This window comes from Aethalodelphis obliquidens, unplaced genomic scaffold, assembly GCF_003676395.1.
Source record: "Aethalodelphis obliquidens isolate GAN/ISIS:26980383/991018 unplaced genomic scaffold, ASM367639v1 scaffold9, whole genome shotgun sequence".
Taxonomy (NCBI): domain Eukaryota; kingdom Metazoa; phylum Chordata; class Mammalia; order Artiodactyla; family Delphinidae; genus Aethalodelphis; species Aethalodelphis obliquidens.
Genome location: NW_020837953.1, coordinates 8,730,337 through 8,744,869, shown reverse-complemented (window position 1 = coordinate 8,744,869; position 14,533 = coordinate 8,730,337). Strand labels below are relative to the sequence as shown.

General features: G+C 40.9%; 1 protein-coding gene across 6 annotated transcripts in view; it reads left to right on the top strand.

Annotated features, from left to right (window-relative positions):
- Positions 1-6,612, top strand: part of SCP2 (sterol carrier protein 2) — a 163,093-nt gene extending 156,481 nt beyond the window's left edge. For all 6 annotated transcript variants that reach the window (XM_027108508.1, XM_027108509.1, XM_027108513.1 and 3 more), the window contains 2 exons: positions 2,232-2,311; positions 5,458-6,612. In XM_027108508.1, coding sequence (XP_026964309.1) covers positions 2,232-2,311; positions 5,458-5,553 — 176 coding nt within the window. In that variant the 3' untranslated portion in view covers positions 5,554-6,612. The remainder of the gene's footprint in view (positions 1-2,231; positions 2,312-5,457) is intronic.
- Positions 6,613-14,533: the final 7,921 nt, after the last annotated feature.

The window sequence follows — 14,533 nt, the reverse complement described above, 5'->3', positions numbered from 1 at the left end:
CCCTGGTCTGGGAAGATCCCACATGCCGCGGAGCAGCTAGGCCCGTGAGCCACAACTACTGAGCCTGCGCATCTGGAGCCTGTGCTCCGCAACAAGAGAGGCCGCGATAGTGAGAGGCCCGTGCACCACGATGAAGAGTGGCCCCCGCTTGCCACAACTAGAGGAAGCCCTCGCACAGAAACAAAGACCCAATACAGCCAAAAATAAATAAATAAATAAATTAATTAAAGTACCCTTAATTTAAAAAAAAAAAAAAGTCCTCATGTCCTTTTGTAATCAAACCCCTTCTCTCACCCTCAGGCCCTGGCAACCCCGATCTGATTTCTGTCCCTGTAGTTTCAGTTTTTCCAGAATGTCGTAAACTGCAAGTGGAATCATACAGTATGCAGCTTTTTGAGCCTGCTTCTTTCATGTATTATCAGTAGTTTGTTCCTTTTTGTTGCTGAGTAGTTTATCCATTCACCAGGTGGAGTATATTTGGTTTCTTTCAGCTTTTGGCTATTGGAATAAAGCCACTATGAGCATCCGCATACAGGTTTTTGTGTGGATTTATGTTTTCATTTCTCTTCAGTAAACACCTAAGAATGGGATTCGTAGGTCATATGGCATGTGTATGTTTAGCTTTCTAGGAAATGTCCAGACTGTTGTCTAAAGTGGCTGTACCGTTTTCCAGTCCCTCCAGCATTGTTCTGACCTGCTAGTTGCTCCTCATCCTCACCAGCACTGGGTATTATCTTCTTTTTTTTTAAGCCATTCACTCTAGTAGGTACGTTGTAGTATCTCAACTGTACTTTTAATTTGCATTTTCCTGGTGACTAATGGAGTTGAACGCTGTTCCATGTGCTGTTTTTGACCATTTGGAGATTTTTCTGTTGTGCCTGTTTATGTTATTTGCCCACTTTTGTATTGAACTATCTAACCTTTTCTAATTGAGTGATAGGAGTTTTTTATGTTTTCTGGATAGAAATTCTCTGTTAGAACTGTGAGTTGCAAATATCTTATCCCTCTTGGTCTGCTACCTGTTTTGAAAATAGTTTTATTGGAATACAGCTACATTCATTTATGTATTCTCTGTGGCTGCTCTCGTGCTACAGGTGCAGAGTTGAGTAGTTGCAGTAGAGACCTAGTGGCCTGCAAAGCCTAAAATATTTAGTGTCTGATCCTTTACAGAAAAAGTTTGTTAACCCCTGATCTAGATGACTATTCATCTTCTAACAAATTACCACAAACTTAGTGGTTTAAAAAAACGCACACATTTATTTATTACCTCACAGCTTCCATGGGTAAGTTGGCTGAGGACAGCTTAGCTGGGTCCTCTGCATAGGGTGTCGCAGGCCTCAGTCAGGGTGTTGGCCAGGGCTGAGTTCTCATCTAGAGACTTGACTGGGGAAGTGGTTCGTGCCCAAGTTCACTGATGTTGCTGGAAGAATTAATTTCCTTGTAGCTGTGAGAATGATAGCTTTAGTTTTTTACTGGTTATTGGTCAGAGTCTGCCCTCAGCTCCTAAAGGTCAGTACCCTGCCATGTAGCCCTCTCCATGTGCAGTATGCAGTTCACAGTATAGCAGCTAGTTTATTCAAGGCCAGCAGGAATGTGAGAGAGAGCCAGCAAGACAGAGTCTTATGCAGTGTAACAGAACACAGGAATGACAGCCCATCACCGTTGCCACATTCTGCAGGCTAGAAGCAAGTCACAGGTCCTGCCCACACTCAAGAGTAGGGGATTATACAAAGGCATGACTACCAGAAGGCAGGGATCACAGGGGTCACCTTAGAGTCTGTGTGCCACAGTAGCTATTATTAATATATTGGTCTCCAAGTTTACAGATGTTTTTCCTATACATACAGAATTGAATATCTGTTTTTAAGCAAAACTTGGGTCCATTCTTACAGTTTGTTTTGTAACTGGCTTATATAACAGTATCATGAAGAGTATAACATACATATCTTTCCAGGTCAATAAAATATAGATCCACATCATCTAATGACTGCATTGTATCCCATTATATGAATATACCATGATTTATTTAATAAATTCCCTCTTGTTAAATATTGAGGTTGCTTGTGATTTATGTCACATTTCACCAGGCTGCCACAGAGTGTATGTGAGTGCCCATTTGCCCACACTAATTCTGGATGTGATTCTGTTGCAGTCAGCGGCTTTTGACTAAAATGTATACATGAAACTGAACACTCCCCATTTCTCCTTCCTTCTGCATGTCTCTGTTTTAGATAAGAAGGCCGACTGCACAATTACAATGGCTGACTCGGACTTACTGGCTTTGATGACTGGTAAAATGAATCCTCAGTCGGTAAGTATGATGGCGCTTATATCCTTTTGTTAGGTGGGTTTTAGCCCGTTTCACTTCATCACCTACCTCAACCTCATCCCATAAAGTGCAAAGTGGTAAAACCCACAAAACTCAGTGTTCCCCAAATGTTCACTTAACAAATGACAGTTGCGAAGCTAATGATGTGCCAGACAGTGCCCTGTGTGCTGGAAATGTCCAGATGTAGAAGAAATAGTTCCCATGCTCAGGGCATCCACAATTTGGTACGAGACAGGTCTGCAAAAGAGTAAGTGCAGGGCTTCCCTGGTGGTGCAGTCATTAAGAATCTGCCTGCCAATGCAGGGGACGCGAGTTTGAGCCCTGGTCCGGGAAGATCCCGCATGCTGTGGAGCAGCTAAACCCGTGCACCACAACTACTGAGCCTGCGCTCTAGAGCCCACGAGCCACAGCTACTGAGCCCATGCACCACAACTACTGAAGCCCACCTGCCTAGAGCCCGTGCTCTGCAACAGGAGAAGACACCGCAGTGAGAAGCCCCTGCACTGCGATGAAGAGTAACCCCCGCTCACCGCAGCTAGAGAAAGCCTGCACACAACAACAAAGACCCAGTGCGGCCAAAAATAAATAAATAAAATAAATAAATTAAAAAAAAAAAAAAACTTAAGAGTAAGTGCAGCCAAATACCCAAGGTGCCCTGCATCACTTGAGGTCAGGGAGGGTGGGGGGAGGAGAAGCCACATCTTCCCGGGCCATCGAGAAGGCTTCACAGAGGAAACAATGCTTGGCTGAGTCCTGGGAGTGATCAGGAGTTAGCAATGCACAGATGGAGAGCAGGGGCCGTCAGACAGAAGGAGGGTCGGGTGTGAACAAAGGCATGATCTTTCACATTTCGTATCTTTGCCCGTGCTCTTTTTTTGGCCTGAGCTGTCCTTCCTTGACAAACTCCTTGCCTTTCAAAATGAACTTATGTTATGTCCAGAGACTTCCTACCACATTGTTGGGGAGCTATAGTCAGTCCCTCTTCTGGGCCACTTACTGGCCTGCTAGCCTGGCACTTGTCTCATTGTACTAGTCATAATGTGCCTATCTCTTCCCTATTAGATTGTGTGTATCTCAAGGGAACAAAGCACATCTTGTTCATCTTTGTGTCTCCAGAACTTAGCATGATGCCTTGCGTTTTTGGGTTTTCACAATTAATTTGCATTTGTCTAAAATGTCTTTATGCCTTGTGTAGATTTTCCAGGCCCCCAGATTGTCAAGGGTCTTCTTATACTCTTTAGTTGTACAGTGTGGAACAGACTTGATATACATTATCCATAGATAACACAAAGGAAGCTAAAATGCTGCTTTCCACTGTAACCTTATTTTTTTGTTGTTGCCTCAGCCTGATTTGTTTTAGGTCTTGTTCCTGTGGTACCCTGGTAATTTGAAAGATTGGATAAAACAACTAAATCTGACTCCTACTCGTATTCCTTTTAAAAATGCTTTTTCTAAGCAACTAAGCATATTTCAGCTGATGCGTCGACAAGTGAGAGACTTGCATCTGTGATGTTTCAACTGAATACACACCATTGACATTGACATTTCCACCCACTGTGCCCTCTCCAAAAATCTGGACAGAACAGAGGCCACCAATCTCGGAGTTGGCCGACGTCCTCCTTCCCACCCACCGCTGCTTATTCCACGGTGCACACCATGCACTTCCTTGGCAGTGTGGTCAGGCTTCGCACTCAGCTGCCCTCGTTCTCTCAGTTTATCTGTTTACCACCCATTTTGGGGAGTGAAGTGTCAGCTTACTTTTCCTGAACACCTGTTAGCACCCAAAGGAATTAAAAATAAAAATAGGAGACGTTTCTGTTAATGTGCTAATGGCCTTCCCTTATGCTCAGTAGAAGATCTGACTGGAAACCATTAAATGCAGTGGAAATTATAATTTCAGTGTTTGGCTACGGTTGAAACAAAGCAATGTGCTCTCCAGAAGAAAGCAAATGTAGAACACCTTAGGGGCCAGATTTAAATGACTCTTATGTTCGGATTCTCTAAAAAGTGAAGACTCATTTTTCTCTGTAATAATTATTAAGTGAAAAGTCATTTCCTCTTTTAATTAAGAAAAGGGAAATATGGTGAGTTTCTCTTCTAGGTACTACTGGTCCATATTTTTAAAGGACATATGTTAAATATATTGTGTTCTGAGACACCTGACCTTAAAGTCATCAGACAGAAGGCTGTGTGCCATATAGAAAGAAATATTTAGTTTGTCCAGACAGAGGAGGAAAAAAAAAGGAATTAGTCACCCTCACCAGAAGGTGTAGAGAAAGCAGAGCTCTGAGATTTCCTATGGATGAGGCAGAAGAGCCCCTCACTTCTTAATGAATATACTTGTTAGGAAGCTAAGACTACCAGAACTTTTCCTGTAGCTTTTCCTTATTTTAAGAATTGAGTTGAAAGACTGAGATCGTAGCAGGGAAATCATGCTATGTTCCCAATTTTGCTATTTCTTTAAAGTTTTCCTGGGATTTTGTTACATGATAAATTTAGCAAACATCATGTGATCTAATCCCAGGCAGTTGTTAAATGGAACAGACTGTGGCTCTGCACTTGGGATTGGTTTGATTCTTCTTATTGAGCCAAAGATTAACACAGGCACCTCAGTCTCAGCAGTCTGCCTGGCCTCCCTCTGTAGGGAATAAATCTTTATCACGTAGACCAAAAAGAGGGAGAAAAATGGTGACATTTCATCTGCATTGTATTGAATCCCAAGAGTTCATAAGTGTGTTATGCATGTGCTTTCTCTCCCTGCTAGCAGACCCACTGAACAAATGTGTAATGGTTTTAAACAAAATGGGTCTAGTATGAATCCACTCTGCCTAATATTTGGAAAACGTACCACCTTTGAGGAAGGCAGGTAAAGGCAGACTCGATTTTTAAGAGAACACATTTGGGAAAGATGTGACTTTTGACAGCTCTGTGTAAAGCATGACTTTCACAAATGCGTCCTTTTGAAGACTCTGGTTCTAAATCTATTCCTGAAAGCCAAGTTTCATATTTTGAAGAAAGTTGAAGAAACCTGGATAAATAAATCATCTCAGGGCTGGATAGTCTAGAAATATCAGCGGTCTCAAAACAAAAAACACCAAATGATAAATTTTCTTTCTTCTTCCTCACAGGCCTTCTTTCAAGGTAAATTGAAAATCACTGGCAACATGGGTCTGGCTATGAAGTTACAAAACCTTCAGCTTCAGCCAGGCAAAGCTAAGCTGTGAAGAACTCTCTTTGCCTACCTTTGAAAATCAAGATGAGATATATAGATATATGTCCATATATTTCATTGTCAGAACTTAGATTGAAACTACACATTGGCAAATAGCGTATTTGTTTTTAAATGGGTGTGACCAATCCTGTTTTTCCTAAGCTCTGGGTGACTAGAACCTGATGATGTACTACTGCTTTGCTGAATTGCATACAACTGTGCATTACAAAGTTAATATGGTAATTATGGTTTGGGGTAAAATTGAGTTTTAGAATAAAATTAGGAGTAGCAAAATCCAAAAACTATGTAAACGAAAGCTCTCATTTTGCTTATAAAGTATATTTGAGGATTATTCTGCTGAAGATTCAATTTAATTCAGTTTTCCTTGGGAGAACTAGGGAAGAAACAGAATACCAGTAGCTGGCCAGTAATTAGTGTTGTGCACTTAATGACCTTAATCTGTTTTCCATTGATAATTTTTAAAATTCTGTACTGGGATGTTTTTTTAAAAAAATCTTCACAGTTTTGCATTTCATGCCATCAAAACAGTATTTTCTTCCCAAATCAAAGAAATATGATCAAAGCTTGGGAGAAAAAATATATAGCTGAACACAGGCCTATTTTTTAAAACAAAAATATTTTTAAGTGAGTTTCCTTCCTGGAAAAAAATCAGTGTATTAGAATCATGAACACTGTTGTTAAAAATAATTGAACAAATAAAGTTTGCTTTGAGATGCACAGTTTTCAAATTATAATCTCGTATTAATTTAATTTGTAAAACTCTCCTTCCTTTGTTATAATTTTCCCTTTTCATATGTTTAGTTTAACAAGCCACATTTAATTTACCTTCCTAGTTTTTTTTTTATTCAATTTAAAGGAATATTGCTTTTTATTCCTTTTTTTTTTAAAGGTAAATTTCATACCAGACTTTGGCATGTGATGTGTTTTCCCTACTTTTACCTTCCTAGTTTTTCTAATGCTAATGTTATTTCTAATAACTCGGTAAGATATGGGGTAGAGTAATGTTTTTGGAAGAATGTTTAATAGAAAATTAAAATAGCTCTTCCTCATCTCCTTTGTTTTTATTGTGTATGTTCTTTTTGTTCAGGGTTTTCTAAATGATGGAGAGTAAGAGAAACATTGGGGATTTACGATCTGTGTTATCTAGACTACTATCTACTGGTTACTTTGGCATAATCAATCACTAGCTCTTGATCAGGGAGGTGCTGTGTTGTGGTGGAAAGAGCACTTGACTAGGAGCCAGGAGTCTTGTTTTTCTTAGGCAAATAAGTAACTGTCTGCTAGCTTGTTTGCTAACTGTTCGCTAGCCTGTTTGCTAACCTGTTAAGAGAGGGCATTTAAGATGGTCTTTAAGGTCCCTTCTGTTCTGATAATCCTGTGAGTCTACTCAGAGCCCAGTAGAACTGTTTGGGAGTTATCCAGGTCCCACCTTTCTGCTGTGAACACGTTTACTTCACCCAAAGGTGGTCAGAGGTAAAAAGCCAGGTGGTTTCATTTTGCTTGTTTAGATGTTTGGAGCCTCTGCTAATCAAATCAGGACTGTGGGTGCGACCCCCCTAGGCCATTTAGCTTTGCATGTTCTGTGACCAGCAGAACAGCATTTGGGGATGGGACAAGATGGTAAATTAAGGCAGTGTAAGCCGATCTCAAGTCCCATAAAATCAGTTCAGAGCACAGACTTCCTAATCGTAGAGGCTTTTTACTCTGAGAAGAAAAAAGACTTCAAGAAAAAAGTTCCAACAAAATGTCTAATTTATTTGTGCTTTGGGTTTGCTGCACTTTTCTGCCTTCGCTTGTCCCAGATAGCAGATGTTTGTTTTAGGCTTTAGGATGAACCTGAAAAAAACAAAAACAAAGAAAAAAGAAAAACAAAAACCTGTTCTTGGGGTAGGGATGTATCCACATATAAATACAATTTATACGTATAATAGAAAAGTACTTAATGATAAAAATACAGTAGCAGTTTAATTTCTAGGGAAGCGTCATGGTTTGGAGGAAAGAGGTTAACAGGTCTGGGTTAAAACTGATACCGTTACTGGTTTTGCTGCTTGCGCAGGTTGAGCCTCAGTTGCCTGATCTGGAAAGTGGAGATTTTAATATTGACCTCCTAGGATTATTGAGAATCTAGAGAGGTAACATACGTAAAGTACCTAAATTAGTGTTAGGTGTACATTGTAGTCATTCTTAGTTCCCTTACTGGAAATGTGAGTTCCCTTCCTCTCCCCACCTTTTGCCTCTGTGATATGTGATAAGATGTCTGTAGTGTGTTTGTTTTTTTTTTTATGTCCCACTTTTTGAGTCTTTTCTCATTTGTTCATTCACTGAACAAATACTTCTTAAGTGCCTGTCATATATTGGGTACCATACTGAGGGTAATGCTAGGCACTGGAGACAGCAGTGAGCTCCTCAGTCAAATCAGAGAGATGAATAATTATTACAGACTGATGTGCCGTGCAGGAGATGGTCAGAGTGCTGTCATGGAGAGTCATAGTGGCTTTGACTCACTATGATACAGTGGTTAAGGGAGACATCTCTGAGGAGGTAATATATAAGCTGAGATCTATAGGTTGAGGAATGAACCATGCAAAGAACCATGCAGGAAAGGGGAAAAGACACCTGGCTTGTTCTAGAAATTGCAAGAGGGCCAGTGTGAGTGGAATATAACGACCCAGAAGGACAGGCCCAAGATGAGGCTGGATAGATACACAGGAGCCAGTTATATTGGAATCTGTTCGTTACAGTAAGGCATTTGTATTTCATTCTTAGTGCATTTGGGAGCTGTTGAAGGTGTAGCTTTACATGTGTTTCTTTCTCACTCATGCTGCATATCCACTTCACCTTCATATCCTAAGTCTAGAACCCAGGCTAATGGAGCACTTCTGTCTGGAGCACTGCTCCCATTTCATTGTCCAAAGAAAGTCACATGCCTCACCTAACTTCACAATCTTACCATGTATCAGAAGAAGAAAATGGAGTTGGATTGTTTCTGAAGGAACTGATGACCATCACAGAAGGGCTGTAGGCAGGGGAATGAAATAATTTAAACTGTCACTGTAGCTTCTGTGTGGAGAACGTACTGGGAGTACAGGGATGGAGGAAGGAAGGTGCTAGAAGATGGTGTCCTGGACTAGGGTGTCAGTGGTGGACTTAGATGTGGAAATTAGGCAGAGGTAGAGCTGACAGAACTTGGTGACTGGATATAGGGGCAAGAATGGCTTCCAGTGACTGGCCAGGTGAATGGTGGGTCATGACTGGAATGAGGAGGGGACAGCAGGATTTAGGGAGAGTGGTTGAAATAATAAGCTCCACTTTTGAACTTGTTAACTTTGAGATGCCTGAAAAGATTTCCAGGTGGAGATACCAAGGAGGCAGCTGCATTTACAAGACTGGAGCTCAGAGGTGGGGTCAGCTTACAGATGCACTTTTGGAAGTCATGAGCATATGGGTGGTATTTAAAGCCACAGGAATGGATGGTGTTACCTGGGGAGGGAAGAAGGGGGATTAGAGTACGCCTTGTGGAACCCCAGCTGTTAGAGATCAGGCGGAAGAGGAGGATCTGGCAAGGGGTATGAGGACGAAGGACTAAAGAGGTGGAGGAAATTTTCCTGAGAAAAGATACAGCCTAAAAGTGGCAGTGGTCAACTGTGTCCTATGCTGCTTGTGAGGTCAGTTAGGATGATGTCTGAAAAGTGTCTACTGGAGTAAATTTGGCAACATGGAAGTCATTGGTGATTACTACAAAATCACTTTCAGTGCTGGATTGGAATTGGTTTCATAAAGAGCTACAAAAAACAAGAACAGAGAAGTTCCATTTGGTAGTAATATGTTCAGTTTCCAAGTGATTAGTACAGAGCAAGCACATTAGCTAATACTTTTAGTTCTAGATTAGGTCATCTTGCACATGCTGTTCTCTGTGCCCACCCTCACCATTCTCTCCCCGCTGCCTGCCACCTTATCCACTTGGCAACTTCCTTTTCATCCCTTTCATGCCTTAGCTTTCAGGAAGTTGTCCCTCTTTGCCACACACACACACACACACACACACACACACACAAACACACACAAACAAAACAAAAAAACAAACACTACGTAATCATTCCTTTGTAGTAATATGTTTCTGTCTCCCACCGAACAGAGAGCCCCTTAAGGGCAGGGACTGCATTTCATGCATCCATTTTGATACCCCCGGTGCAAAGTCTTGGCTCACTGTCATAAAGTGAATGAATGAGATAAGCTGAATAACAATTTCATATTCACAGGGGGCTTTTCTGAAGATAGGAACCTCATCATAGCAATGCATTCTCTATGACAATGACTTTCTGTTGCCCCGATGTTGAAAGAGAACATTAAAAATTCCTCTTTGGCCAGACTTATCTTGCTATTTCTTTTTTTTTAAAGAATCAATTTTATTTATTTATTTTTGGTTGCGTTGGGTCTTCGTTGCTGCATGCAGGCTTTCTCTAGTTGCGGTGAGCCGGGGCTACCCTTCGTTGCAGTGCGTGGGCTTCTCATTGCGGTGGCTTCTCTTGTTGCAGAGCACGGGCTCTAGGCGCGCGGGCTTCAGTAGTTGTGGCACGTGGGCTCAGTAGTTGTGGCCCGCGGGCTCTAGAGGACAGGCTCAGTAGTTGTGGCACACGGGCTTAGTTGCTCTGCGGCATGTGGGAGCTTCCTGGACCAGGGCTCGAACCTGTGTCCCCTGCATTGGCAGGCAGATTCTTAACCACTGCACCAGCAGGGAAGTGCTACCTTGCTATTTCTTTGAAAGTATTTGCAGCTTCTCAGAATAGTCTTTCAACTTAAGATTGAAGCGGCCTGAAGTAATCAGAAAAGTCAGTTTATTTGTAGTTTTATTACATGTTTGTAAAAAACAAACTGGCCTCGTTGGTCCCGGGTACATTAAAATCATTAGTCTTCTTGCTGTACTTGTCCAGATGAATTAAAAATCTCAGGCTTCTGTAATCCTTGTTGCATGTTTAGAAGAACAGTAATGGAGCACATGATTAGGAAGTTGAGTGTGGAGGTGATGGAGGAGTCACTGAGGTGGGATCAGAAGAATCTCAGATCAGGTCCTGTCTGCCTCCTGGAAGCTAAGTTAGGACAAGGCTTTAAGCTTCGTCAGACTTTAGTTTCTTCCTCTGCACAAGGGGGACCACTGTTCATATTTTTAAAAATAGTCTCATTAGACTGTGAACACCTTGAGTGCAGAAACTGTTATTCACCTCTGTCTCTAGTATTAATACCATGTCTACCAAAGTAAGCATCAGCAAAGGTTTCTCAGACAAATGAGGAGTAGACAACACTCCATTAAAGTTCTTTTAAAATTGTAATATACCTTGTAAAAGTTCAGTTACATATAAACATGAACCCCTTCTGTTTTCTTCATCTGTGTCACCGTAGAAAAAAGAAACATGAAGTTAAATCCTGTAAGTAACCGCTTTATCTTCTGAAACTTTAGCAGTTTGAGAAAATAATACATTTAGAGCAGCCTGGTATAGTGGGAAAACTTGGGGCCTATCAGATGAGGGTTTTGGTCCTAGCTCTGGCACTTAAACATTGGGACCTTCCTTGAGCTGATAATGACTCTGAGCCTGTTTCTCACTCTGTAAAAAGAGAATAATAATGCCTACCTTGCTGGTTGTGAGGATTAGCAATTGTAGCTGTAAAATGTCACGTACTCAATAGATGGTGCCTAATGTTATTTGAGAAATTTTTTTTAACATGAAGGAATTTATTCATTGAAACATTTTGTAATAATCCCTTGAGTTCAGATAATCAGCTAACTTCAGGATTGGGGACAATTTGCATTCCTTGTTGACTGTCATCTTACATTTTTCTCAAGATTCATTAAAATTTAATAGTCTCTGTAACTGAGTGAATATAGGATTATGTAGACTTTCAGAAGGTTTGCATTTCATCCAAAGATTACAGTTCTAGCTGTCCATGGCATGGTTGCTTTTTGAACACAAAGAAGTTGCTTGATTTTATTGACTGGGGGAAAAAAGGGTAATCAGCCAGATTGTACCTCTGGGTAACTTACTCTGTGGGATTGAGTTTGTTTGGAGACCACACTGATGTGAATTAGGAACTTTGGGTATACTACTAAACAGCTAATGAGGGCTCTGAAAGATTTATGTGCTATCAGGAACCACAGCCATGTCTGGCCAAATTTTAGAGATTTTCTCAATAGAGAGTTACAAAATCTACTGGAAAGGTCCAGTATTAATATCTATCTGGAGACTGCTGCAAACAAACAGCTCTTTAGTTCTTGGTAAGAACAGAGACTGTTGGGCCAGATTTCTGGCCCTTAAGAAATGTGGTGTTTGATTCCATTTGGCAGGAAGTTTAATCTGGTGCGGAAACTTTAGCCAGACTTCTTGGAGAAATATTTTTTTAATGTAACATATCCAAAACTTATTGCAAAAAGTAATGTCCACTTAGTCTATCTATTCTATTAATAATCATTTAAATGCTTTGTAAACAGTGCTGTTTTCAGCAACATCTAGTAAATGCTTGACCTTTTAGTTCCTGAATTTGTTGTGGCCATAAACTTTTATGTAAAATTGGGGGAAACTTTTATGTAAAATTGTAGTCTGCTGTTTATTTAAGCTGCAGGCAGAGAAGCAGTAAGTGCTACAGTTTTCTAATCAACTACCAAACAGTGGTAGGTCTTTGCAAGTTACTGTGTAATTCACTTTTTAGAGCATGGCACCTTCTGTAGTGTACAGAACACTCGGTTCAAGATTAAACACCTCATTTAGAATATATGGACACGAATTTTGGACAGGAAGGCAGAGCAGTATAAGAGAACGGCTGACTTAGGCAGGCTGAAAGGAGCCTTCCCCTTGGCAAAATGATACCCAAGGGCAGGGGGTGATAACAGTTTACAAATATTTGAGAGGTGCAAAGACCAAAGGGGGAGGGGATTATTTTGCTTAGTTATTAGAAGTAATGAGAAGAAATATAGAAAGGAAAATTTCAGACTGAAAATCAGTTGAATTTCCTGACAGTAAAAATTGGTCATGAGAGGACTGAACGCTCCAACCACAGAGAAGATCCTAAACGAATCTGGCAAAGCAGGGCATTTCATTGCGGAAGATGTACCTCAACAGTGGCCGAAGGAGCATCTGAATGGGAGGAAATATTTTATTGACGGCCACTCTTGAGGATTTCTCTTTATCCCGTTTATCAAAATCTTTTTTCTTCTATGTGTCAGAAAGAAGACTTCGATATCTTTTTATATTTACTTGTTTATACCCTGACGGGTTCCCTGACTTACTAGATACCTTCAGAAGAAACAGAAAGAAATGAGTATTCAGAAGCTTTTAAGTTTTCACAATGTAAAAGCAGCCTGAGTTTTTGTTTGTTTGTTCTTTTCTTTTGTTTTAGTTTGTTTTTTATTTAGCTTGAGGTAGTAGAATCTGAAAGCCATCAAATGGTAGCTGCAGCGTAGGAGACACCTCTCACTGGAGTTGGAACCAGAAGGCCTGAGTTCGAATCCTGGCTCAAGTACATACTCATTAGCTGGTCACCTAAGCAAGTTACTTATCCTCCCTGAGCATCAATTTCCTAAAATAAGGGGGCAATAATCCCATCATGCTTGGGAAGATTAAGTGAAATGATGTGTAGGAGAATGCTGCTGTACAATGAACCAGTTCTAGTTGTGTTTGTGGTAGTTTTTTTTATTGCTACTGTGACAAATTACCACAAACTTAGTGGCTTAACTTCTTACCTGGAGGTTCTGGGAGAGAGTCTGCTTCCATGCTCGTTCAGGATGTTGGCAGAATTCAGTTGCATGCGGCTGTGGGACTGAAGTCCCCGTACCCTTGCTGGCAGCCAGGGGTAGTTCTCAGCTTCTAGAGGCTGCCTGTATTTCCTGCGTCTTTAAAGCTAGTCAAGTCCTCACATTTCAGATCTCTCTGACCTCCCCTTCTGCCTCATCTCATACCTCCAGCCAGAGAAAGTTCTCTGTTTTTAAGAGCTCATGTGATTAGGTTAGAACCACCTGGTTCATCCGGGATGATCTCCCTATTTTAAGGTCCATAACCTTAATTACATCTGCAAAATCTCTTTTGTCATATAATGTAACTATTCACAGGCTCTAGGGATTAGGGTTTGGACATCTTTGGGGGTTCATTCTGCCTACTACAATGATGGTATTTTAGGGCTAGAAAGGGACCTTACAGAACATGAGATGGGGTTCTTGCCCTGGAGGGTTTATAATCCAGGGGGAAAGAGGTGAGAAATATAATATTCAGCAAGAAAAGTCCAATAATAAAGAGTTTGTATGGGATGTTATAGGAGCCCAGAAGACTTTTTCTGTACCTGACTTAGCCTGTGGTTTTTTCACCATGCCCTGCTTGTTCTTTGATCTCATTTATCAAGATCCTTCAGATGGACTCCATATACACAGAACACCACCATGCAATTTGATTTCTAAATGTCCAGAAAATTAAGCTGCTGCCACAGCTCAGTATTTGGGACTCTGCTACTTAATAAGGAAAGGTCTTGAGGTCTTGAGTAAGAGGAGTTATTTTCTTCTATGATGATGAAGTATAACACCACCTTATCTCCCCTTATCTTTTCCCTTATCCCTGTTTTTTCCTCATCAGACCCCCCCCTTTGAGAGCCTTCCTGTCCCTCACTCCTAGTTCTTTCCGTCCGTGTATATGTCTTTACTCCTACCCTCTTTTGAGTTTTCTTGTTTCGTACTGTTTTGAAGTAGAAGGCACTTAGCTGGGGCAATGCAAAGGTTTCTGTTTGATTCTTGTCACTTGTCATTTCTCCTTTAATAATGTTCTGTGGATGTTCAGTCAGATCTCGGTGATAGTTTTGTAGTAATACAGCTGCCATTTATTGAGCAGTGACCATGTGCCAGGTGCTGTGCAGAGTCCTGTACTTCCACCTTCTCATTTAATTTAGACGTTCTGTGAGGTGTAGGTAATATTTATCTTCATTTGAACCGGGCTGGGATT